This window comes from Pristiophorus japonicus, chromosome 4, assembly GCF_044704955.1.
Source record: "Pristiophorus japonicus isolate sPriJap1 chromosome 4, sPriJap1.hap1, whole genome shotgun sequence".
NCBI lineage: Eukaryota > Metazoa > Chordata > Chondrichthyes > Pristiophoridae > Pristiophorus > Pristiophorus japonicus.
In genome coordinates this window covers 182,884,921-182,911,765 of record NC_091980.1, presented here as the reverse complement: position 1 = coordinate 182,911,765, position 26,845 = coordinate 182,884,921, and the positions used below count along the sequence as shown (strand labels likewise).

Sequence of the window (26,845 nt, the reverse complement as noted above, 5' to 3'; positions counted from 1 at the left end):
TTCTCCAATCAGTCACTATCCTGCTACCTAAACATTTGTACAAAATTAACGATCCTCTCAATGGCACAATAACACAAGCATTTATCAATTAAGAGAAAAGTGATGTTTCAGGGTTCTAAAAGAGGTAGCTGCCGAGATAGTGGATGCATTGGTTGAGATCTTCCAAAATTCCCTCGATTCTAGAATGGATTGGAAGGTAGCAAATGTAATCCCGCTATTCAAGAAAGAAAGGAAAGAGAAAATAGGGAACTACAGGCCAGTAAACCTGACTTCAGTTGTCAGGAAAATGCTGGAATCCATTATAAAGGAAGTGGTAACAGGGCATTTAGAAAATCATAACATAATTAGGCAGAGTCAACATGGTTTTATGAAAGGGAAATCGTGTTTAACAAATTTACTAGAGTTATTGGAGGATGTAACTAGCAGGGTAGATAAAGGGGAACTACTGGGTGTAGTATATTTGAGTTCCAAAAGGCATTCGATAAGGTGTTATATAAAAGGTTGTTACAAAAGATAAGGGCTCATGGGGTTGGGGGTAATATATTATTCTCTGCACCAGGAGGGCAGAGAAAATGCTTCAAGGCCACCCTCAAAGCCTCCCTGAAAAAATGTAACATCCCCACCGACTTTTGGGAATCCCTGGCCCGTGACCGCTCAAAGTGGAGAAGAAGCATTCGAAAAGGCGCCGAACATTTTGAATCTTTTCGTCGGGAGCACACGGTTGCCAAGTACAAACAGCGGAATGAGCGTACGACAAACCAAGCACTCCACCCATCCGTCCCTCCAACCACCACCTGCCCCACCTGTGACAGAGTCTGTAGGTCTCGCTTTGGACTCATCAGCCATCGTAGAACTTATGTTACTGTGGAAGCAAGTCATCCTCGATTCCAAGGGACTGCCTAAGAAGAAGAAGAAGAATATATTATCATGGACAGAGGATTGATTAACAGACAGAAAACAGAGAGTAGGGATAAACGGGTCATTTTCCGGTTGGCAGGCTGTAACTAGTGGGGGTGCCGCAAGGATCAGTGTTGGGGCCTCAGCTATTTACAATCTATATTAATGACTTAGATGAAGAGACCAAGTGTAATGTATCCAAGTTTGCTGACAATACAAAGCTAGATGGAAAAATAAGCTGTGAGGAGGACACAGAACGCTTGCAAAGGGATATAGACAAGTTAAGTGAGTGGGCAATAAGGTGGCAAATGGAGTATAATGTGGGGAAATGTGAGGTTATTCACTTTAATAGGAAGAATGGAAAAACTGAATATTTTTTTAAATGATGAGATATTGGCCCAGAAATTCCGGCCTCCCGGGTCCATACGGAGTGTGTACGGACACGGGAAGGCATCGCAAAAGCCGGTTTTCAGCGCACAATCCGCATGCGCTGAAAACTGGCTTTTCCGGTCTGTCAAGCAGCTTGACAGACCCTCAGGAGCGAGAACATTTACAAGGGCAAGATTGCGGTATTGACCCATATCTTGCCCAGCAAATGTCCTGAAAACTCATAAAAGCAGGTGCATAGCCTACTTTTACAGGTGTAAGAGTTTTAAAACACACAAAAGCATAATAAAATAAAATTTTAAAAACACATTTTATTGTTAAAAACCCTCCCCACTATGGTAAGTTTATTTTAAACCATAATTAAAAAAACTTTTTAAAAAATCGGAAAAATATTTTTTTTTATAAGACATAAATAACTTTAATTTAAATGAATGTTAAATATATTTTTTCCATTTTTTATTAGTGTTTTGGATGTTTGGAGGGGTTTCTCAATCATAATAATGGGAACTCCAACTTACGGAGGGGAGTTCCCATTATTATGATTGAGAAAATACTTTACCTTGATTGGCTGCCCAGAGCCATGTGACTGCAGTTCCAATTTACGGATGTCCCAACGTGCACGCGTTCCGATGCGCAGTCAGGGGAGGCCTCAGGACCGGGAACTCGCGTGGGCGCAGCAGATTCTGGAAAGTGCGCATCTTTGTTCCCTATTTCAATCGATCGCCCGCGGGAAGCAGCCAACCGGGATTTCTCGGCCAATATTAAATGTTGCTGTTCAGGGTGAATTAGGTGTTCTCGTACAGTAAACACAAAGTGGGCGAAATTCAATGTATTTGTGCCCCCGAGGGCACTAACAGGTCACAAATACATTACCAACCGGGTGTGGCGCTGACAACTCCAGTCATCACCGCGCGTATCATCCCGTTAGCGTTTGGCCCCGAAATTCACTTTTGCCCCTTCCAGCAGTGCCGGGCGAAAACACCGGCAGCTGCAGGAAGCGTCGATCGGACGGATGGTCGTTACCGGGGCGATAATTAAAGGCGAGGTGGCAGAGGTAAATAAAAAAAATACTTACCTTGCTTTACGCAATGCTGCTCCATTTTCTTCGCGGGTTCCTGGCCACGATTGCTCAGCCCGGCTCTCTGCTTCAGTGTCAGGCTGATCGCGCAGCACCCCCGCTCCCTCGATGGTCCAGCTAGGTCCCTTTTTTCATTGCAGAGCCTGCAGCGTGGGCATTTCCCTTGAAGTGAGGGAAGGGCCCATTGGACGTAGCAGCACTGCACGGCCCAATGTGCAGCACTGCTGAGGCGTCCGCCCCGTTAGCTTCCAAGAAGGAAATGGAGCGCATGATTTAGCACTCCACTTCTTTCTAGGAGTACTAAAACACATTTTTTGAACAATGTGGAGGAACTTTCAAGAATTATTTTCTTTAAAAAATTTTTACTATGGAATTGAATACTGTACCCCAATCTTGCTAGAAAATAGTTTGGTGTGTTTTATTAGCATCATTTTCAGTCATTTGAAACCAGGTTACTCATGATGACGCCCGGCGAGCAGGTGAGCCTCCAACCAGTCGACCGGGACATCACTCCCACCTTCAGCGGTGGGTTTTCATCCCTCCAGTGGCAGGCCTTCATCCCTCCAGCGGCGATCGGGCCTCTGCTCGTCGACGGCTGGACCTCTCCTTCCCCACTGATGACCTGACCTCTTCTACTGGTGAGCATCATGGCTATAACTCTTCCACCCTCCCACTCCTTGCTGACCTCCCACTCAGAACCCCAGTGGACAACTGACCTTCCCAATGCCTGCCCCCAACCAAGCCTCGGGCCACCTACCATCAAGGGCGCTACTTGGCGCCGAGCTTGCAGCCAACATCTTGCTATAGGCAATTAGGCTCATACAGCAGTGCCTGGTCTCCAGTCGTCTTGGACCCCCTTGCCACTGGACCAAGACTTTGCTCAGCTAAGCCCGTGTGGTGGCCAGTGTGCAACGGCCAACCCATGTTAAAAGAACTCACACACAGGCATCTTCCACTCCGTTAACATGAAGTTCAGGACCTGGAACATTGGGACCCTCATGAACAACTCCAACAGCGACAGGCCGGAACACCGCACCGCCATAGTTGCCCGGGAACTTAGACACTTTGGCATCGACATCACTGCCCTAAGCGAGACCCGGCGGGCAGGGGAAGGCCAGCTCAAGGAACAAGGTGGAGGTTACACCTTTTTCTGGAAAGGGAAACCAGAGGAAGAACACCGCCTTCACAGAGTCGGCTTCGCCATCAAAAATGAGCTGGTCGACTGCCTCAAAGACTCCCCTTGCGGGGTTAACGAACGTCTCATGACTCTTTGACTCACCCTATCCCAGAACCAATGGTCCACAGTCATCAGTGCACACGCCCCAACACTCGATGCAACAGATGAGACCAAAGAGTGTTCTTATTCCAACCTTAAAACATCCCTGTCCCTCATCCCCACGGGCGACACACTGATCCTCCTCGGTGACTTCAACACCAGGGTAAGCAAAGACACAGCCCTCTGGGGAGGCAAGATTGGCAGAGAGGGGGTAGCGAAAGCCAACTCCAGCGGTACCCTACTCCTGACAAAATGTCTAGAACATGAACTTCTCATCACCAACACCCTGTTCCGCCAGAGGGACAAATAAAAGGCATCGTGGCAACATCCTCGCTCCAAACACTGGCACCTGCTCGACTATGTCATCGTCCGAGCCAGGGATTGCAAGGATGTGCGCATTACCCGCGCCACGACAGGAGCTGACGACTGCTGGACGGACCACTGCCTAATCCGATCCATCATCGACATTAACATAGCCCCAAAGCAGAGGGGACAGCAGAAGCAGTGCCGCAAAAAAGTCAATGCTGGGTCACTTAAATACCCACCTAAGAGAACTCTATACAGCCAGTGCCTCACAGCTAACCTGGTGTGCCTTGATGACCCTGAGATGCTCAATGCCCACAGCGCTTGGTCTGCCCTCCAGGCCTCCATAACCAGTGCCTGCGAAGAGACACTTGGTCACCCAACCAGAAAACACCAGGACTGGTTTGATGAGAATAATCAGGAGATCCAAGAACTATTAGATCGCAAGCGCAGAGCATTTCTGAGCCTCAAGCAACAACCCAACTCTGGAACAGCAAAGCAATATTATAGGTGGCTCAAGGCTGAGGTCCAACAAAAAAATCTGGGACCTAAAGAACAGCTGGTGGATGGAGAAAGCACAGCAGATACAACAACTAGCCAACAGCCATGATGTGCGAGGATTCTTCATAGCAGTCAAGGCCACCTAAGGTCCGAACCCCACCCCACTGATGGCCAAGAACGGGGAAACACTCATCAAGAACACCAAGGCAGTTAGAGCCCGCTGGAAGGAGCACTTCGAAGATCTCCTCAATTGAAACTCTGCCTTTGACTCAAGTGTTCTTGACTCCATCCCGCAGCATGCTACCCACCACCACCTCAGTGAGACCCCAACACTGCACGAGGTAGGAAAAGCCATAAGACAGCTCAAGAACAACAAGGTTACGGGAGCGGATGGAATCCCTGCTGAGGCGCTAAAGTATGGCGGAGAGGCGCTGTTGGCGCGGATACATGACTTCATCTGTCTCAGCTAGAGAGAGGAGAGCATGCCGGGAGATCTCAGAGATGCAGTGATTGTGACCATCTTTAAAAAAGGGGACAAGTCCGACTGCGACAACTACAGAGGAATCTCCCTGCTATCAGCCACTGGGAATGTTGTCGCTAGAGTTCTCCTTAACCGTCTTCTTCCTGTGGCCAAGGAGTTCCTCCTGGAGTCACAGTGCGGATTTTGTCCCCAGGCACAACGGACATGATCTTTGCAGCACGACAGCTGCAGGAAAAATGCAGGGAGCAGCGCCAGCCCTTATACATGGCCTTCTTCGACCTTACAAAGGCCTTTGACACTGTCAACCGCGAGAGTCTATGGAGCATCCTCCTCCGTCTCGGATGCCCCCAAAAGTACGTCAACATCCTTCGCCTGCTCCACAACGAGATGCAGGTCGTGATCCTTACCAATGGATCCATCACAGACCCAATCCACATCCGGACCGGGGTCAAATAGGGCTGCATCATCGCTCCAATCCTCTTCTCAATCTTCCTCGCTGCCATGCTCCACCTCACAGTCAACAAGCTCCCCGCTGGAGTGGAACTAAACTACAGAACCAGTGGGAAGCTGTATAACCTTCGCCGCCTCCAGGCCAGGTTCAAGATCACCCCAACCTCTGTCGTCAAGCTACAGTACGCGGACGACGCCTGCGTCTGCGCACACTCAGAGGCTGAACTCCAGGATATAGTCGACGTATTTACTGAGGCATACGAAAGCATTTGCCTTACGCTAAACATCCATAAGACAAAGGTCCTCCACCAGCCTGTCCTCGCCATACAGCACTGCCCCCGTCATCAAGATCCACGGCGCGGCCCTGGACAACATGGACCATTTCCCATACCTCGGGAGCCTCTTTTCAACAAAAGCAGACATTGATGAGGAGATTCAACACTGCCTCCAGTGTGCCAGTGCAGCCTTTGGCCACCTGAGGAAAAGAGTGTTCAAAGACCAGGCCCTCAAATCTACTACCAAGCTCATGGTCTACAGGGCCATAGTAATACCCGTCCTCCTGTATGGCTCAGAGGCATGGATCATGTACAGTAGGCACCTCAAGTTGCTGGAGAAATACCATCAACGATGCCTCCGCAAGATCCTACAAATCCCCTGGGAGGACAGACACACCAACGTTAGCGTCCTCGACCAGGCCAACATCCCCAGCATTGAAGCACTGACCACACTTGATGAGCTCCGCTGGGCAGGCCATGTTGTCTGCATTTCGGACACGAGACTCCCAAAGCAAGTTCTCTACTCAGAACTCCTTCATGGCAAACGAACCAAGGGTGGACAGAGGAAACGTTACAGAGACACCCTCAAAAGCCTCCCTAATGAAGTGCGGCATCCCCATCGACACCTGGGAGTCCCTGGCCAAAGACCGCCCTGAGTGGAGGAAATGCATCCGGGAGGGCGCTGAGCGTCTCAAGTCTCATCGCCGAGTGCATGCATAAAACAAGCGTGGGCAGCGGAAGGAATGCGCGGCAAACCTGTCCCATCCTCCCTTACCCTCAACGACTGTCTGTCCCAGCTATGGCAGGGACTGTGGCTCTTGTATTGGGCTGTTCAGCCACCCCAGGACTCACTGTAAGAGTGGAAGCAAGTCTTCCTCGATTCCGAGGGACTGCCTATGATGATGATGATGATGACGTACACTTGATGTAATGCACTGTCCATGTGGCAGGATACCCGAGATACCTGGAGAGGGTTGACACTCGGACCATGGGGCTTTGAGATACCTGGAGAGGGTTGACACTTGGACCATGGGGCTTTGAGATATCTAGAGAGGATCGATACAAGAACCATGGGGCTTTGAGGTACCTGGAGAGGGTTGACACTAGGACCATGGGGCTTTGAGATATCTGGATAGGATTGACACTAGGACCATGGGACTTTGAGATACCTGGAGAGGGTTGACACTAGGACCATGGGGCTTTGAGATATCTGGAGAGGGTTGATACTAGGACCATGGGGCTTTGAGATACCTGTAGAGGATTGACATGAGAACCATGGGGCTTTGAGATACCTGGAGAGGGTTGACACTAGGGCAAGCTGCTCCAAGATCAATGCGCTCACCTACACTGCAGTCTCTGAAAACCAGGGAGAGAGGACCTGAGGGAGGGAAGGAGGGGGTCAGTAGGAATATGTGTGTGTACGTGCTAGTCCCATGCAACAGAGCCCGGTCCCCAATCGTCTTGGATCCCCTTGTCATTAGACCAAGACCTTGTTCTGTAAAGTCCGTGTGGTAGCTGGTGTGCAACGGCCACCCCACGTTAAAAGAATTCATGCACAGGCATCTTCCACCCTTTAAAATGAAGTTCGGGGCCTGGCATCAGTCACCTTAGAACTCATTTTAGTGTGGAAGCAAGTCATCCTCGACACCGGGGATTGCCTAAGATGAAGAAGAAGACAAGGGTCGGTATGGCATCTCCTGTGCTTGCACGGGAAGGTGAGTTGGGAAGGATGTTTGGGGTGATTGAGGAGTGGACCAGTGTGTAGTGGAAGGAGCAGTCCCTTCGGAATGCTGAAAGGGGATGGGAGGGGAAGATGTGTTTGGTGGTGGGATCATGCTGGAGGTGGCAAAGGATGATCTGTTGAATGTGGAGCCTTATTGGGGGAAGTTGAGGACAAAGGGAACCCTATTGAGGTTCTGGGAGGGAGGGGAAGGGGTGAGAGCAGAAGTGGAGGAAATGGAATGGACACGGTCAAGGGCCCTGTTAACCATAGTAGAGGGGAATCCTCGGTCGAGGAAAATGTCAGATATATCATGTGCACGTATGGAAGGTGGCATCATCAGAACAGCTATGACGGAGATGGAGAAACTGGGAAAATAGAATAGAGTCCTTACAGGATGCAGGGTGGGAGGAAGAGTTGCCAATGTAGCTATGGGAGTCAGATGCTGCCTGACTTGCTGACTGTTTCCAGCTTTTTCTGTTTTTATTTCAGATTCCTAGCATCCGCAGTATTTTGCTTTTGTATTAATTCTTCGACAAGTTAAGTCCCAGTGCTTCTGGAAGTTTCAATGAGATAGAACACTTCTTTTAAAAAGTTTCGTTCTGAAGTAAAGGTTAAGGATATGCAGTCAACATGTGCCTTGTTCCCTTTTAATTTCCATTCGTATTCAGCAGTAAACATAGAAACATAGAAAATAGGTGCAGGAGTAGGCCATTCGGCCCATCGAGCCTGCACCACCATTCAATATGATCATGGCTGATCATTCAACTTCAGTATCCCATTCCTGCTTTTTCTCCATACCCTTTGATCCTTTTAGCCGTAAGGGCCACATCTAACTCCCTTTGAATATATCTAACGAACTGGCAAACAACTTTCTGTGGTAGAGAATTCCACAGGTTCACAATTCTTTGAGTGAAGAAGTTTCTCCTCATATCGGAGCTAAATGGCTTACCCCTTATCTTTAGACTGTGACCTCTAGTTCTGGAATTCCCCAACAACAGGAACATTCTTCCTGCATCTAACCTGTCCAATCCCATCAGAATTTATATGTTTCAATGAGAGCCCCTCTCATTCTTCTAAATTTCAGTGAATATAAGCCTAATCGATCCAGTCTTTCTTCATATGTCAGTCCTGCCATCCTGGGAATCAGTCTGGTGAACCTTCACTGCACTCCCTCAAAAGCAAGAATGTCCTTCCTCAGATTAGGAGACCAAAACTGTACATAATATTCAAAGTGTGGCCTCACCAAGGCCCTGTACAACTGCGGTAAGACCTCCCTGCTCCTATACTCAAATGCTCTCGCTATTAAGGCCAACATGCCATTTGCCTTCTTCACCGCCTGCTGTACCTGCATGCCAACTTTCAATGACTGATGTACCATGACACCCAGATCTCATTGCACCTCCCCTTTTCCTAATCTATCACCATTCAGATAATATTCTGCCTCCCTGTTTTTGCCACCAAAGTGGATAACCTCACATTTATCCACATTATATTGCATCTGCCATGCATTTGTCCACTCACCTAACCTGTCCAAGTCACCCTGTAGTCTCTTAGCATCCTCCTCACAGCTCACACTGCCACCCAGCTTAGTGTCATCTGCAAACTTGGAGATATTACATTCAATTCCTTCATCTAAATCATTAATGTATATTGTAAATAGCTGGGGGTCTAGCACTGAACCTTGCGGTACCCCACTAGTCACTGCCTGCCATTCTGAAAAGGACCCGTTTATTCCTACTCTTTGCTTTCTGCCTGCCAACCAGTTCTCGATCCACGTCAATACATTACCCCCAATACCATGTGCTTTAATTTTGCACACTAATCTGTTGTGTGGGACTTTGTCAAAAGCCTTTTGAAAGTCCAAATACACCACATCCACTGGTTCTCCCTTGTCCACTCTGCTCGTTACATCCTCAAAAAACTCGAAGATTTGTCAAGCATGATTTCCCTTTCATAAATCCATGCTGACGTGGACCGATCCTGTCACTGCTTTCCAAATGCGCTGCTATAACATCTTTAATAATTGATTCCAACATTTTCCCCACTACCGATGTCAGGCTGACCGGTCTATAATTCCCTATTTTCTCTCTCCCTCCTTTTTTAAAAAGTGCGGTTACATTAGCTACCCTGCAATCGATAGGAACTGATCCAGAATCTATAGAATGCTGGAAAATGATCACCAATGCATCCACTATTTCTAGGGCCACTTCCTTAAGTACTCTGGAATGCAGACTATCAGGCCCTGCGAATTTATCGGCCTTCAATCCTATCAATTACCCCAACACAATTTCCTGACGAATAAGGATTTCCTTCAGTTCCTCCTTCTCGCAAGATCCTCGGTCCCCTAGTATTTCCGAAAGGTTATTTGTGTTTTCCTCAGTAAAGACAGAACCAAAGTATTTGTTCAATTGGTCTGCCAGTTCCTTGTTCCCCATTATAAATTCACCTGATTCTGACTGCAAGGGACCTACATTTGTCTTCACTAATCTTTTTCTCTTCACATATCTATAGAAGCTTTTGCAGTCAGTTTTTATGTTCCCTGCAAGCTTACTCTCATATTCTATTTTCCCCCTCCTAATTAAACGCCTTGTCCTCCTCTGCTGAATTCTAAATTTCTCTCAGTCCTCAGGTTTGTTGCTTTTTCTGGCCAATTTATATGCCTCTTCCTTGGATTTAACACTATCCTTAATTTCCCTTGTTAGCCACGGTGGAGCCCCCTTCCCCGTTTTATTTTTATGTCAGACAGAGATGTACAATTGTTGAAGTTCATCCATGTGATCTTTTAATGTCTGCCATTGCCTATCCACCACCAACCCTTTTAGTAACATTTGTCAGTCTATCCTAGCCAATTCACATCACATACCATCGAAGTTACCTTTCTTTAGGTTCAGGACCCTAGTCTCTGAATTAACTGTGTCACTTTTCAGCTTAATGAATAATTCTACCATATTATGGTCACTCTTCGCCAAGGGGCCTCGCACAACAAGATTGCCAATTAATCCTCTCTCATTATACAAAACTCAGTGTAGGATGGCCTGCTCTGTAGTTGGTTCCTCGACATATCCCTTATACACTCCGGGAAATCCTCCCCCACCGTATTGCTGCCAGTTTGGTTAGCCCAATCTATATTCAGATTAAAGTCACCCATGATAACTGCTGTACCTTTATTGCATGCATCCCTAATTTCCTGTTTGATGCCATCCCCAACCTCACTACCACTGTTTGGTGGTCTGTACACAACTCCCACTAGTGTTTTCTGCCCTTTGGTGTTCCATAGCTCCACCCATACAGATTCCACATCATCCAAGCTAATGTCCTTCCTTACTATTACGTTAATCTCCTCTTTAACCAGCAATGCTACCACACCTCCTTTTCCTTTCTGTCTACCTTCCTGAATATTGAATACCCCTGGATGTTGATTTCCCAGCTTTGGTCACTCTGGAGCCATGTCTCCCTAATCCCAATTATATCATATCCGTAAACAGCTATCTGCACAGTTAATTCAATTACCTTATTACGAATGCTCCTTGCTTTGAGACACAGAGCCTTCAGGCTTGTTTTTTTTAACACTCTTTTTCCTTTTAGAATTATGATGTAATGTGGCCCTTTTTGATTTTTGCCTTTGATTTCTCTGCTCCCCAACTTTCCTTATCTCCTTTCTACCTTTTGTTTCTGCCCCCATTTTACTTCCATCTGTCTCCCTGCATAGATTCCCATCCCCCTGCCGTATTAGTTTAAACCCTCCCAAACAGCACTTGCAAACAATCGCCCCAGAACATTGGTTCCGATCCTGCCCAGGTGCAGACCGTCCGGTTTGTACTGGTCCCACCTCCCCCAGAACCGGTTCCAATGTCCCAGGAATTTGAATCCCTCCCTCTTGCACGATTCCTCAAGCCACGTATTCATCTTAACTCTCCTGCTATTTCTACTCTGGCTAGCACGTGGCACTGGTAGCAATTCTTTGAGGTCCTACTTTTTAATTTAACTCCCAGGTCCCTAAATTCAGCTTGTAGGAACTCATCTCATTTTTTACCTATATCATTGGTACCTATATGCACCACAACAACCGGCTGATCACCCTCCCCCTCCAAAATGCCCTGCAGCCACTCCAAGACATCCTTGACCCTTGCACCAGGGAGGCAACATACCATCCTGGAGTCTCGATTGCGGCCGCAGAAACGCCTATCTATTTCCCTTACAATAGACTGCCCTACCACTATAGCTCTCCCACTCTTTTTCCTGCCCTCCTGTGCAGCAGAGCCACCCATGGTGCCATGGACTTGGCTGCTGCTGCCCTCCTCTGATGAGTCATCCCCCCCAACAGTACCCAAGGTGGTATATCTGTTTTGGAGGGGGATGACTGCAGGGGACTCCTGCACTACCTTCCTTCTGCTGCTCTGCCTGATGGTCACCCATTCCCTATCTGCCTGAGTAATCTTTACCTGCGGTGTGACCAACTCAATAAACATGCTATTCACGACATCCTCAGCATCGCGGATGCTCCAGAGTGAATCCATGCGCAGCTCCAGTCCCGCAATGCGAAGTGTGCATATTGTCATTTCATGCTGCATGTCATCGCACAGTGGATGTATGAATGGTGGGTCTGGGGCACAAGCAACTACCAGTAAGTATGAGGCTCAGTACGGGGACCGCATATGAAGAGTTGAAAGGTGCTGGTAGGTGTACTCAGGCTGAGTAAGAAGCTAGAAGGTGAGAGATGCTTGGATGGGCAGGACATGTCTTGTGAGGTGATGGCAAGGTCTCAGGCTGGCTTCAGCAATGAGGAACATGGCCGGGTAGACATGGAGAATGGGTAGGCAGTACAAAGTCTTTACATTGTGTGAGAGAGTGAGGTTCACATGAAAGCGTAGGATGGTGAATGGAAAGGTTGAATGCATTGCGACATTGGGTCACTGTTGTGGCCATCACGCTCAGGCTGTAACATGATCAGCCCACCTTTTTCCAGAACCTTTTCAAATCCCAAGGCGCTGGCATTCATCCCCCTCCGAGCTGGAGGGTATGCCTGCGACTCTCCATTGCCTCCAGCAAGGCATCAAGGGCAACGGTCGAGAAGCGGGCGTAAAGCTGGCATCCTCCTTGCTCCTCCATTTTCGCGCTCTCAAGACTCTGTGGAGCTGAAACTGCGCATGCGCGAACTTGAGTTGCCATGCCTTTAAGACTTGGCTGTTCCCGGGGTCTGACTTAGAGTTCGGCGCATGCGCAATAGCTCCGCTAAATTTACTGACCAACCTTTCGTAATCGCCACTCCCCTCCCGCCCCCCCGCTCCCCAACTGTAGTGTGCAACGCTTGATTTAGTGCCCCTGTCAGATCCTTGCCTATTCTGCCGAATTTCTGGATGGAAGGCACTAAAATTACCACTCCGCCTGGGTTAACGCCACAACAGAGACGTGACCGAATTTCCACCTTAATATCAAGAAATAAGATATAATATAATTAAGGTTTAACATTTAGTTCTTTATTTAGTATCGGTTGAATTCAGATTGCCCCACATAAAAAAAACTGGCGGAATGACAGCACCAAGCTTCAATACCAGGATTTCAATAAAATGTGTAGACAAAACAAACTAACAATTTCACTTTTACGGTCCGGAGTCCGGATTCCGGAACATTTCGGATTCCGGAACATTCCGGATTCCGGAACTCCGAATTCTCAACGCTGCACCTGTATCAGCGTAAGGGGATACCTCAAAAGATCCAAGGCATCGTTTGGATGTATTTAGCGCCTTTCACAACCACCAAATGTCCCAAAGCAATTTACAGCCAATGAAATACTTTCTGAAGTGTAGTCAGTGTTGTAATGTAGGGAACACGGCAGCCAACTTGTGCACAGCAAGCTCCCACAAACAGCAATATGATATTGACCAGATAATCTGTTTTAGTGATGTCGATTGAAGGATAATTGTTGGGCAGGACACTGGAGATAATTCCCCTTCGTACATAATTGTTGGGCAGATGGTGGGCAATTAGCCCAATTTTGCAGCAGCAATTGGGATTTCAAAGGCGGAGCAGCTGATCTATTAAGTCGCAAGTTTGGGATTTAGGGGAAGAGCATACGGAAATCCCAACCTTGAGGTCCATTTCAAAGGCGGTATGAGAGCATACTCTGACAGAACGCCATCATACCCACCGCAAATTCTGGCCCCATATTTTCTTGAAATGCGAAGCCTAGCTCACAAAAAAGCTACATGTGCTGTTTTTATGCTGCATTCTCCATTCCTCTAACACTAGTCTAACACACCAGTGCATCTCCCCTCCCACCACCACCACCTTTTCCCCACCAAATTGGCAAACATTACGCCAGCCATCTAGGCCCCATGCTCTCTATTGAAATGTTGAATGAGTTGATCCTGCTTCTCCTAACCTCTTCCTCCTTTGCACTGCCAATTGTAAAATGTCTGCAGGTTTAAATAAGTGCAAGTTTACAAAGAATCAGCGCAAAGAGAAGATTTTTGTCAAAGGGAATTAAATTTGTACATCACCGTAAGCTTTCGACCACATATCCGCAGCATAACTAAGATCGCCTATTTTCACCTCCATAACATCACCTGTCTCTGCCCTTGCCTCAGCTCATCAGCTGCTGAAGCCCTCATCCATGCCTTTGTTACCTCTAGACTTGACTATTCCAATGCACTCCTGGCTGGCCTCCTACATTCTAACCTATGTAAACTAGAGGTAATCCAAAACTCGACTGCTTGTGTCCTAACTCACACCAAGTCCCACTCACCCATCACCCCTGTGCTCGCTGATCTGCATTGCAATACCTCGATTTCAAAATTTTCATCCTTGTTTTCAAATCCCTCCATGGCCTCGCCCCTCTCTATCTCTGTAATCTCCTCCAGTCCCACAACCCCCTGAGATGTGTGTGCTCCTCTAATTCTGCCCTCTTGAGCATCCCTGATTATAATCACTCAACCATTGGTGACTGTGCCTTCTGTTGCCTCGACCCCAAGCTCTGGAACTCCCTGCCTAAACCTCTCTGCCTCTCTATCTCTCTTTCCTCCATCAAGACGCTCCTTAAAACCTAGCTCTTTGACCAAACTTTTGGTCACTTGCCCTAATTTTTCCTTATGTGGCTTGGTGTCAATTTTTTTGTCTCATAATACTCCTGAGAAGTGTCTTGGGATGTTTCACTATGTTAAAGGTGCTATATAAATACATGTTGTTGTTGGTGGTGATCTTTTGAAAGGCTCTATGTTTGATGGCAAAAAACAATCGATATCAAAACAAATGTGGAGGCAGTAAAAGGAATCTGTGGACAAACAATGAAATGATGTAACATCTGAACCCCCTACTTGATGGCTTCTCAAATGGAGGTGCTGCTGTCGGAGGTTTGCTCTGTTTGGAATTCTATGACACTCTTCAAAGAGGAGGGAAGTGTGTGTGATGTGACTGGTGTGAGCTGGTGACTAGACTGTATACAGTACTCACAGGATCTGGGAACAGGTTTAGTAGAAAATGGAAAACATTGTAAGGATACTGTCAATGTATAACTACCCAACAGCATAATTTAATAGGTAGATGGCCCAAGTATGCAAACCACGAAGTACTGCCTGTCAGCCTGTTGCACATTTCCCAATTGCCCATGTCAATCCCTGACATAATCTTGCCGCTCTTTCCTTGCTGACCATGCATGCCTATGCTCCATCAGGATACATCGTCAAGCTGCAACTTACAACCACAAGCCTTGGCGCACTGACCTTTAATGAACTTCACATATAAAATAATTGTAACACAGTCTAGCTGCATGATACATGATCAGTTAGGCTATAAGTTAAGCACATAAAAAAGAAAGTCTTGCATTTATATATAGCACTTTTCACAACCACCGGATGTGCCAAAGCAATTTATAGCCAAAGAAGTACTTTTGAAGTGTAATCACTGTCGTAATGTAGGAAACATGGCAGCCAATTTGTGCACAGCAAGTGATATGATAATGACCAGATAAGTAATGTTGATTGAGGGATAAATGTTGGGCAGGACACTGGGAATGACACTTCTGCTCTTTTTCAAAACAGTGCCATGGGATCTTTTACGTCCAACTGAGAGAGCAGAAAGGGCCTCAGGTTAACATCTCATCAGAAAGAAGGCACCTCCGATGGTGCAGCACTGCACTGGAGTGTCAGCCTAGATTTGTGTGCTTAAATCTCTGCCGTATTTTCAGAGTAAGGCTGACATAAGTGCACCTGTGCAAGATTGCAAATATGTATTTAACCAAGAGTTGCAACTGCGGCAAAGTTTCTGGCCACGGCCTGGCATAAAATGTAAAAGCCGGCTGGCATTGTCCAGAACACAAGGTGGCCTGTGGCACCCAACACTCAAGGTGCCAGCCATCTGGTGCCACCAGTACTGTTACCACAGAAGGCCCTTGAAAAGCCACCTCACAAAGTGGCTCTCGAAAAGTACAGGTATCAGCATCATCTTGTTTATGTTGCAGCATTAAACAATTGTTGGATGCAGTAACAAAAATGAGGTCCGCAGTACTTGGAGGTGATTTTTGTTCTTCAATCCCTGTGTTTCTTCAGCAAATTCTGTTGCAACATTACATTTGCATCAATAAACCAAATTTAAAGGTAATCGTACCAGCAGGGGGAGCAAGAGGCACAGGGAAATTCAAAATAAGCACTGAGGCACTCTCGTGCTTTTATAATGATACGATTTCCAGTCACGGCACAGTTGTCCCCTTTCCTCAATAAAAACTCCATTTCCAATCTCCCTTTCCTCTCCAAAATCCTACAACGCATTGTCGTTTCACAAACCTGTATCCATATTTCCCGTAACTCCAAGTTTGAATCTCTCCATTCAAGTTTCTACCCCTGTCACACAACACTGAAACGTCCTAATCAAAGCTTAAAATGTGACTATGACCTTGGTCTATCTCTCCTTGTTCTGTTCAACCTCCCTGCAGCTTTTGCTTTGGTTGACAACATCATCCTCCTCCATTCTCCAGTTCAGTGGGACTCCCCTCGCTTGGTTCCACTCTTACCCAACTGTAGCTAGAGCCTCTCTCGCAATTACTTCTCTTCCTTCCCCTGCGTTACCACCTAGGCCCTCCAGGGTCTATCCTTGTCCCCTCCTCTTCCTCATTTACATGCTGCCTCTTAGCAACATCATCCAAAGACATGGGGTCAGCTCCCACATGTATGTTGACAACACTCAACTCTGCCTCTCCATCTGACCGTCCGACCCCAGATCTTCTCCATCACAAAGACTGCCTACTGTCACCAGCCTCCGCCCTGCAGCAGCCTATCTCCTACTGAACCCTTCCTCCATGCATTTGCTACCTCGAAACTTGACAATTCCAATGCTCTCCTGGTCAGCCTCCCATCCTTCATCCTCCATAAACTTTATCTCACCCAAAGCTGCCTGTATCATCCCTTCTAATATCTCCCTCCTTGGTTCACCACACAGTTTTGTCTGATTACATTTGCACGAAGCGCCACAGCACATTTTTCTACCTTAAAGGCACTATATAAATGCAACTTTTTTGCTGTTATTTTGCAAGGGATCTACTGCACAATCACTCATAACGCAAGGTACATAGCATCTCTGGTCCAAAATATGGAAACAGCTGCAAGATTACACAAAAACAATATTGCATAATTCTTGATGATGGTTTTGTGGGTAAAGGCACCATTTTGTGTGATGCTGAGTGAGACAAACTAGGAAGATCTTTACTATTTAGTCTGCGCTTAGTTAGCTGGTCTCAGTGTGGTGGGTGCACTACAATTGGTCCCAGCATCGCTGGGCGAGGGAGGAAAAAGGAAATCAGCCAAGGTTCCTACTTTGGATTGCTCTCCAGTGACCCCTGCTAGAAAATACACATATGGTCGCTGGGTAAAGAGAGGACAAGATTCACCTGTGCTACCCTCAGTGATAAAACAGTCTACCAATGCTCATTATCTGGGCTTACACGTCATTGGTGACATATGAAGGGTACTGAATTGTGTCAGTGAGTCAGAGCTTTTAGGAGAGGACAAAAGGGGGGAAATGGTTTATTAAATGTACAACTTGTATATCATGCTTTATAATTTAGCAAGCCGGTCATCTCACTAAAGATTCGAGTGCACAAATGTTAGCAGTTTGAGCTTACTGATGTGCAAAGTAAAAGGATTTTCTTGATTCAGCACAATTAAATGCTGCAATGAGAGTTTTTCTTTATTCATTCTGTTGTATATTCTCTGCGACATCATAAACACACATTTAACAAGATGGCTTCAACTCTGGAACTTGTCCAGTGACCTGACCTTTTTATTATATATAGCATCAGCTGCATTACCACAGTAGTCCACTAGGTAGAGCAGTAGTTCACTAGGTGGAATTATATTACACATTCATACGATATGGGCATCACTGGCAAGGCCAGCATTTATTGCTCTTCCCGAAATACCCTTCAGAAGATGGTGGTGAGCCCATTCTTGAACTGCTGAGGGAAGTTAAGAGTCAACCATGTTGCTGTGGGTCTGGAGTCACGTATAGGCCAGACCAGGTAAGGATGACAGATTTCCTTTGCTAAAGGACATTAGTGAACAAGATGGGTTTTTACAACAATCTTTATGGATCACCATTACTGATACTAGCTTTTCACTCCAGATTTATTTAATTAACTGAATTTAAATTCCACATAACCACTGCACTACCGTACCGAGAGTGCATAGTTAGCAGGCGGTATAGATCAATAGATTGTTCTTGCGCATCACATTAGTAATCTCGTTGTGCGAGGCCCCTTGGGGAAGAGTGACCATAATATGGTGGAATTCTACATTAGGATGGAGAATGAAACAGTAATTTCAGAGACCATGGTCCAGAACTTAAAGAAGGGTAACTTTGAAGGTATGAGGCGTGAATTGGCCAGGAATAGATTGGCGAATGATACTTAAGGGGTTGACAGTGGATGGGCAATGGCAGACATTTAGAGACCGCATGGATGAACGACAACAATTGTACATCCCTGTCTGGCGTAAAAATAAAAAAGGGAAGGTGGCTCAACCGTGGCTATCAAGGGAAATCAGGGATAGTATTAAAGCCAAGGAAGTGGCATACAAATTGGCCAGAAATAGCAGTGAACCTGGGGACTGGGAGAAATTTAGAACTCAGCAGAGGAGGACAAAGGGTTTGATTAGGGCAGGGAAAATAGAGTACGAGAGGAAGTTTGCAGGGAACATTAAGACGGACTGCAAAAGTTCCTATAGATATGTAAAGAGACAAAGGTTAATAAAGACAAACGTAGGTCCCCTGCAGTCAGAATCAGGGGAAGTCATAATGGGGAACAAAGAAATGGCAGACCAATTGAACAAGTACTTTGGTTCGGTATTCACGAAGGAGGACACAAACAACCTTCCGGATATAAAAGGGGTCAGAGGGTCTAGTAAGAAGGAGGAACTGAGGGAAATTGTGTTGGGGAAATTGATGGGATTGAAAGCCGATAAATCCCCAGGGCCTGATGGACTGCATCCCAGAGTACTTAAGGAGGTGGCCTTGGAAATAGCGGATGCATTGACAGTCATTTTCCAACATTCAAAAGACTCTGGATCAGTTCCTTTCGAGTGGAGGGTAGCCAATGTAACCCCACTTTTTAAAAAAAGGAGGGAGAGAGAAAACAGGGAATTATAGATCGGTCAACCTGACATCAGTAGTGGGTAAAATGATGGAATCAATTATTAAAGATGTCATAGCAGCGCATTTGGAAAGAGGTGACATGATAGGTCCAAGTCAGCATGGATTTATGAAAGGGAAATCATGCTTGACAAATCTTCTGGAATTTTTTGAGGATGTTTCCAGTAGAGTGGACAAGGGAGAACCAGTTGATGTGGTATATTTGGACTTTCAGAAGGCTTTCAACGAGGTCCCACACAAGAGATTAATGTGTAAAGTTAAAGCACATGGGATTGGGGGTAGTGTGCTGACATGGATTGAGAACTGGTTGTCAGACAGGAAGCAAGAGTAGGAGTAAATGGGTACTTTTCAGAATGGCAGGCAGTGACTAGTGGGGTACCGCAAGGTTCTGTGCTGGGGCCCCAGCTGTTTACATTGTACATTAATGATTTAGACGAGGAGATTAAATGTAGTATCTCCAAATTTGCGGATGACACTAAGTTGGGTGGCAGTGTGAGCTGCGAGGAGGATGCTATGAGGCTGCAGAGTGACTTGGATAGGTTAGGTGAGTGGGCAAATGCATGGCAGATGAAGTATAATGGTGGTAAAAACAGAGAGACAGACTATTATCTGAATGGTGACAGATTAGGAAAAGGGAAGGTGCAACGAGACCTGGGTGTCATGGTACATCAGTCATTGAAGGTTGGCATGCAGGTACAGCAGGCGGTTAAGAAAGCAAATGGCATGTTGGCCTTCATAGCGAGGGGATTTGAGTACAGGGGCAGGGAGGTGTTGCTACAGTTGTACAGGGCCTTGGTGAGGCCACACGTGGAGTATTGTGTACAGTTTTGGTCTTCTAACTTGAGGAAGGACATTCTTGCTATTGAGGGAGTGCAGCGAAGATTCACCAGACTGATTCCCGGGATGGTGGGACTGACCTTTCAAGAAAGACTGGATCAACTGGGCTTGTATTCACTGGAGTTCAGAAGAATGAGAGGGGACCTCATAGAAATGTTTAAAATTCTGACGGGTTTCGACAGGTTAGATGCAGGAAGAATGTTCCCAATGTTGGGGAAGTCCAGAACCAGGGGTCACAGTCTAAGGATAAGGGGTAAGCCATTTAGGACTGAGATGAGGAGAAACTTCTTCACCCAGAGAGTGGTGAACCTGTGGAATTCTCTACCACAGAAATATATTCAAAAAGGAGTTAGATATAGTCCTTACTACTCGGGGGATCAAGGGGTATGGCGAGAAAGCAGGAATGGGGTACTGAGGTTGCATGTTCAGCGATGAACTCATTGAATGGCAGTGCAGGCTCGAAGGACCGAATGGCCTACTCCTGCACCTATTTTCTCTGTTTCTATGTTTCTACAAGAATTTATTCTTTGCAGAAAATGGCCAGTTGACTCAAGTTTGGCTTTTTGTTTCAAAGATATGGACATGTCCTTGTTGCAACAATCTCTGGAAAAGAGGCAGAGTTCGTAGAATCTCTGAGTCCTGAGGAAGTGGCTTCAGATTTCACCAAGCTTCTCAGACAATTTACTGGTATGAATTGTGATATGTCCTCACTAAACAGTATAAATGCACACAAGGCCCATACTTGAGAGAAGGTCACTGTGTGGCCAATTATCTTTATTATCAAGACCTCAAGTGATGAAGGTGGGTGAAGCTTCCCCTTTTATACTTGAAAGTCCAGATTAGGAGTGTCTCCCACAAGTTCACCACCTAGTGGTCAGTGTTCTCAAGGTGCACAACTTAGGTCAGCTTATACATGGGTTACAATGATAGTTGAATACATGACATCACCTCCCCCCAAAAGTCTTATTGGGATCATAGGTTAAGTCTCTCTGGAGGCATAAGCTACCAGCTGTAACTGACCATTGGCATTCACAGGCTGCAACACACACCTGACCCCATAGGACGGTGCATCGCACGTTAGAACAAATTTCTTACACAGGTCATACACAGTTTGTTGGAGCATAACAAGTTGCGTGCTCTATCAAAAGCCCTTTCCTGGCTGTCCCCCCAGACCCAATCACGACCTTTGCATAGGAGCATGTGTAGCGGCTCTAACAGCATGCTCAATTTGGGAAGAAAGTTACCAAAATAGTTCAGGAGCCCCAGGAACGAACGCAGCTCCGTCGTGTTGCGGGGTCTGGGTGCTCTCTGGATTGCTTCCATTTTGGATGCAGTGGGTCTGATCCCATCTGCTGCTACCCTCCTCCCCAGGAATTCTACCTCTGGAGCTAAGAAGACGCACTTCGCCTTGTTCAGTCACAGCCCTACCTGGTCCAGTCTGCGTAGCACCTCCTCCAGGTTGTGTAGGTGTTCTTCAGTATTGCGACCCGTGACGAGGATGTCGTCTTGAAAAACCACCGTCCTTGGAATCGACTTGAGAAGGCTTTCCATATTTTGCTGAAAGATCACGGCGGCCGAACGAATCCCGAACGGACATCTGTTATACCCAAACAACCCCTTGTGTGTCGTGATGGTGGTCAGCTTCTTCGACTCACTTGCCAGCTCCTGGGTCACGTAAGCTGAGGTTAGGTCCAATTTTGAAAAAGGTTTGCCACCAGACAGCGTCGCAAAGAGGTCCTCCGCTCTCGGTAGCAGGTACTGGTCTTGTAGTGACATCCGATTGACGGTGGCCTTGTAATCGCCACATATCCTGACTGACCCATCCGCCTTGAGCACCGGCACGATCGGGCTCGCCCAGTCACTGAATTCGACTGGCGAGATGATGCCTTCCCTCAGCAGGCGGTCCAATTCGCATTCTATCTTTTCCCGCATCATGTACGACACCGCTCTGGCCTTGTGGTGTACTGGCCTGGCGTCCGGGTTTATGTAAATCATTACCTTGGCCTCCAAGAAAGTGCTGATGCCGGTTTGAAATAATGAGTCAAATTTGTCCAGGACCTGTGAGCATGATACTCGCTCCACAGAAGAAATTGCATTGACATCGCCCCATTTCCAGTTCATGACAGCAAGCCAACTCCTCCCCAGTAGTGCGGGACCGTCCCCCGGAACAATCCAGAGTGGCAACCTGTTCTCCGAATCTTTGTGGGTCACGACTACCGTGGCGCTGCCTAGCACCGGAATGATCTCCTTTGTATATGTCCGTAGCTGTGCGTCAATTGGCAATAATTTTGGCCTCCTGGCCTTGGACACCCACAACCTTTCGAACTGTTTGATACTCATCAGGGACTGGCTGGCCCCCGTGTTGAGCTCCATTAATACTGGGATGCCATTGAGGAGCACTTTCATCATTATCGGTGGCATCCTGGTACATGAACTGTATTTGTGCTCCACATGAACTCGCTGAACTTCAGCTTCCAGCGATTTCCCCCAGTATTCATTTGGCCTTGTAGGGCTTACATCAGGCCTGTCCTCCTTGCACATCAAACTGGCTGCAGGCTTCCTGCACATACGCGCCAAGTTGCAGTTTCTGCAGGTATATTGCTGATACCTGCAAGCTCTGGCTGGGTGTTTGCCTCCACACCTCCAGCATGAGCTGGAGGCCCCGTTGTTGGAAATAAAAGGTTCATTACCAGTCGATCGTCTCTGACTGTCTTTGTAACTGTCCTTAAGTGCACCATTAACAGGTGTTGATGGCCCCATTACTGGCCGCATTATCCATTGCGATAGCATGAATCGCCGTTCAGCTAGCCATTGTCTCTGTTGAATTCCCCCTTTGGGTTAGACTACATGCTGGGGCATGTCCGATTGCCCTAGTCTGCCTAGAGAACTGTGTGCCGCGTTAACAATGTTGACTCCCTGGTCTTTTGCCGCATTTGAGCCAAGATTTTTGTCATAAATCATTCTGGTCTCTTCCTCCCGAGATAAATATCTGGGTTATCAGAGCTTCCAAGGTCAAGTCTTTGGTCTCAATCAGTTTCCTGAAAACCCCAGCGTGCCCGATGCCCCCATTAAAAAAGTCTCACACATCTCCGCTCTGCCTGCATCTATGAACTTACATAGGCTCGCCAGTCGCCGGAGATCTGCCATGAAGTCAGAAACGCTTTGCCTTTCTCGCCACCGGTGCGTGTAAATCCAGTGTCTCGCCATGTGCATGCTGCTCGCCAGTTTAAGGTGTTCCCCGATCAACTTACAGAGCTCTTCGAACGTCTTGTCCGCCGGCTTCTCTGGCGCTAGAAGGTCCTTCATCAGGGAGTACGTTCTGGATCCACAAACCGTCAGGAAATGAGCCCTGCGTTTGTCGGCCGAATCCTGTCCTAACCATTTCTTAGTGACAAAACTTTGCTGTAGTCTCTCAATAAAGTCGTCCCAAACATCACCAACACAGTACCTCTCTTCTGTGCTGCTAGTGGCCATGCTCGCATGGTTTAAATCCCAGTTTCTCATCGCCAATGATATATCCTTACTATTCAGTATAAATTCACACGGGGCCCATACTTGAGAGAACTGTGACCAGTTACCTTTATTACCAAGACCTCAAGTGATGAAGGTGGGTGGAGCTTCCCCTTTTATACCTGAAAGTCCAGGTTAGGAGTGTCTCCCACAAGTTTACCCCCTTGTGGTCAATGTTCTCAAGGTGTATAACTTAGGTCAGCTTATACATGGGTTACAATGATAGTTGAATACATGATAAATTAGAACTTTTAGGATTACATACTATGGGATAAATGTATTAGGATAAATAGACTGGATGGGCTAATTCATTCAAACAGTTTTTACAAGCCAACTCTTATGATAATGATTTTTTTCGGAGGAAGCTCCATTGATGTCAACAGGATAAATGTCAGCTGGTCACAGATGTTTATAATCAGGTTTATATACTTGACTCATTATCACTTCCTTTTGCACCATTGTCCCTTTTGTCATTTAATCACTCCTGCCCTCCACCCTATCACATACCTTCCCTTTTGTTCTTTTCCTGCCCCTGCCCTTTTCCCTGGCTCTCCATTTGCTTAAAAATTGCTCTCTCTAACATCTTCCAGTTCTGATGACATGTCATCACCTGAAAGGTTAACTCTGTTTCTCTCTGCACAGATGCTGCCTGACCTGCTGCAATGTTTCCAGTATTTTCTGTTCTTATTTCAGATTTGCAGCATTTTGCTTTTGTTTATAATTAGGTAATGCACTGCCTATAATAATAATAATAATAGTCAGTTTTTGTCTGTCCTGGGTTTTGCCTGCCCAGGGGAGGGGGTGGGACCGGAGCTGGTTCCCAGGTTTATCTGACAGGGAAGTCTGTTGCACATGCTGATCACTGTGTGAAGAACATCCGTTTGTACATAAATTTGTACCAGTGCCCCCTTATCCTTCTGCCATGGTTTAACCGGAAGTAGTGTTCTGATTTACTTTTTCTAAACCATTTACTTTGTTGGGATAGTGTAGAGAGAGTTTTACCTTTCATGTAACTTGTATGATATAACTGTCCTGGACATCTCTCATGTAGTTGAGCTTTGGAAAAAATGGAAAAAAACAGCAATCCTTCTCCTACTGAGCTGTGAGAAGGTCAAAAGCAATTATTCTGGCATTTTCGTAGGATCTATAATAATTCTGGTTTAATATTTTCTAGGGAGACCGTCACTGCCAATGCCAAAAAATGTTTTTGTAACAAAATGGTTCAGTGACCCTTACATTCGGGGCTCCTACTCGCACATATCCGTCAACTCAACTGGAGATATGATTGACGCGCTGGTTGAACCTTTACCACAGACGACAGAGGGAACTTCTTCTCCAGTAAGTCATGGCCTATGACAGTTTAACTCATAGATTGAGGTAGTGCTCTTAGAATTCTAAATACTGTACAAATTATTTAGACATAACAAAGTATATTTTTCTCCCTCCAGCCTTTTTAACCTCCTCTCATGGAGGGGTTGACTAGTGGACACAAGTGCAGTTTCTCACACCACTTGCCCTCCAGTACCTCAATCCAAGTGACCATTCTTAATATCTGAGTCCTGGCAGCAAATCTCTGTAGGATATTCAACTGTGTTTGGCTCAGCCCAATCTCGTCATACACGTGTGCATATTACAGCAGGAGTCACTGGATAGAAAGCATAAGTGACAAACAAGGTTGATGTTTTTTTTTCCCACTTATTCCTAGACCAGACTACTGAAACTGATTGTAGCAAAATGGGACTCCAGCTTCTTTCTTTATCTGTTATTTCGTTCTCAGCATGCGGGCAATGCTGGCCAGGCTGCATTTATTGCCCGCCCCTAGTTTCTTGGAGAAGGTTATGGTGAGCTGCAGCAGTCCTTGTAGTGATGGTGCTCCCACAATGATGTTGGGTAGAAAATTCCATCATATCAACCCAGTAACGATAAAGGAATGTGTCCAAGGCAGGATAATGTGTGGCTTGGAAGGTATCTCACAGATGATGGCGTTCAATTAATTCAGGGCAAAGCAAGGTTTTAATGGCTCAGTTCCACATTAGCAGAGTGACATTTGAACATTCAACAAATATCTTTGTTATAAAGTTCAAGGCCTAGAAATGCGTCTCTGGCGGTATCGGATCAGCCGCCCATTGTACACAGCGCCTAATACTGAGTTCCATCGCACTCAATGGAACTGAGTATCAGGTGCTCTGTAGGCTGGCTCGATGGGCCAAATAGCCTCCTTCTGTGCTGTAACCATTCTATGATTCTATGTGTACATCTGGGAGATAAACTCTTACAAAGGCACATAAACTTTTACCAACTGTATATGTTTAGTTGTGACTCATGTAACTGCTTAACCTTATATAAACATAACTTTGTTATGAATGTGATTCTCTCTACTCCTCTCCTGAAGACGTTGGCTCCTTGTTGGGGTACCAGAGTGTCTTGTTCAATGATGTATTCATGAGCATTGACAGTGACTGTTCGCAACCTATTTGAGCATGAAAGCAACGCTGTCAAGTCCAATCTGGTCCTAATCGGACTCCACACACATTCACATCTACCAGGGATCAGTGGAAGGTAATCGGCAATGAGAATCCAAGTCAAGTTGTCCGTCTTCAATTCTGGAATACTGAAGCCAATTGTAGCAGTCCCTTTCACCCACTGCCTTGGATGAGCTCAGTTAACTCATACCTTGTATCAAGCTGAAAATCATTCTGGTCTGCAATGCACTGCACTTTTTCATGAAGACACAAACCACGTGTGGTTTTGAGAGATCTCGCTCCAGGTCATAAATTACATTTCCCCATCCCTCCAAGGCTGCGAATGTGGCACACTGTGGAGATGTTGTGTTGTAGCCTCTATTAAATGAGGCTGACAAAAGAACTAGCAAAACCATTTGTTGTGGGGTAAATGGAAGATATTACATTCATTCCAGCATTATCATCCCTCATATTGATGAACATACCCGTAAAAACTGTTTGCCCCGTGTGGTGGAGATAAACAGATTTTTGAAGGACAGGGGAGTCAAGGATTAGGGGGAGAGGGCAGGGTATATGATTGAGGCCAAGATCAGATCTGCATGATCTTATTGAATGGCGGAGCAGGCTTAAGGGGCCAGATGGCCTACTCCTGCTCCTATTTCTTATGTTCTTATGTACTGTAATCATGTCCCTCTGATTGCAGAAGTTGCAGCTTTTATTTGCTGGGGAAGCAACACATCGGAGCTACCACAGCACCACCCATGGAGCCCTGCTGTCTGGGTGGAGGGAGGCAGATCGACTGATTGACCACTACTCCACCAAATGAGTCTCTAAAACTGAAGGGAACTAACATTCGGAATACTTTATACTTTTTCCAATTCTTTGATTTGCTATGTCGAAGAATAATGATTTTTTTCTAAAACAAAACCTTCAGTAACAAAATAGTAAATTCCAAGGATGATAATAGATCCTTTTTCAGGTCTGTTTTAGAACAATATTTTAAACTAAGTCAAATCAAATGCACGGTCTTC

The 26,845-nt window shown here is 46.2% G+C and overlaps 1 protein-coding gene across 1 annotated transcript in view; it reads left to right on the top strand.

Moving 5' to 3' along the window:
• Positions 1-26,640, top strand: part of LOC139262730 (peroxisomal N(1)-acetyl-spermine/spermidine oxidase-like) — a 44,371-nt gene extending 17,731 nt beyond the window's left edge. Inside the window, exons 6-8 of the mRNA XM_070877881.1 lie at positions 20,417-20,529; positions 24,527-24,690; positions 26,518-26,640. Of these exons, the coding sequence (XP_070733982.1) occupies positions 20,417-20,529; positions 24,527-24,690; positions 26,518-26,640 (400 nt within the window). The remainder of the gene's footprint in view (positions 1-20,416; positions 20,530-24,526; positions 24,691-26,517) is intronic.
• Positions 26,641-26,845: the final 205 nt, after the last annotated feature.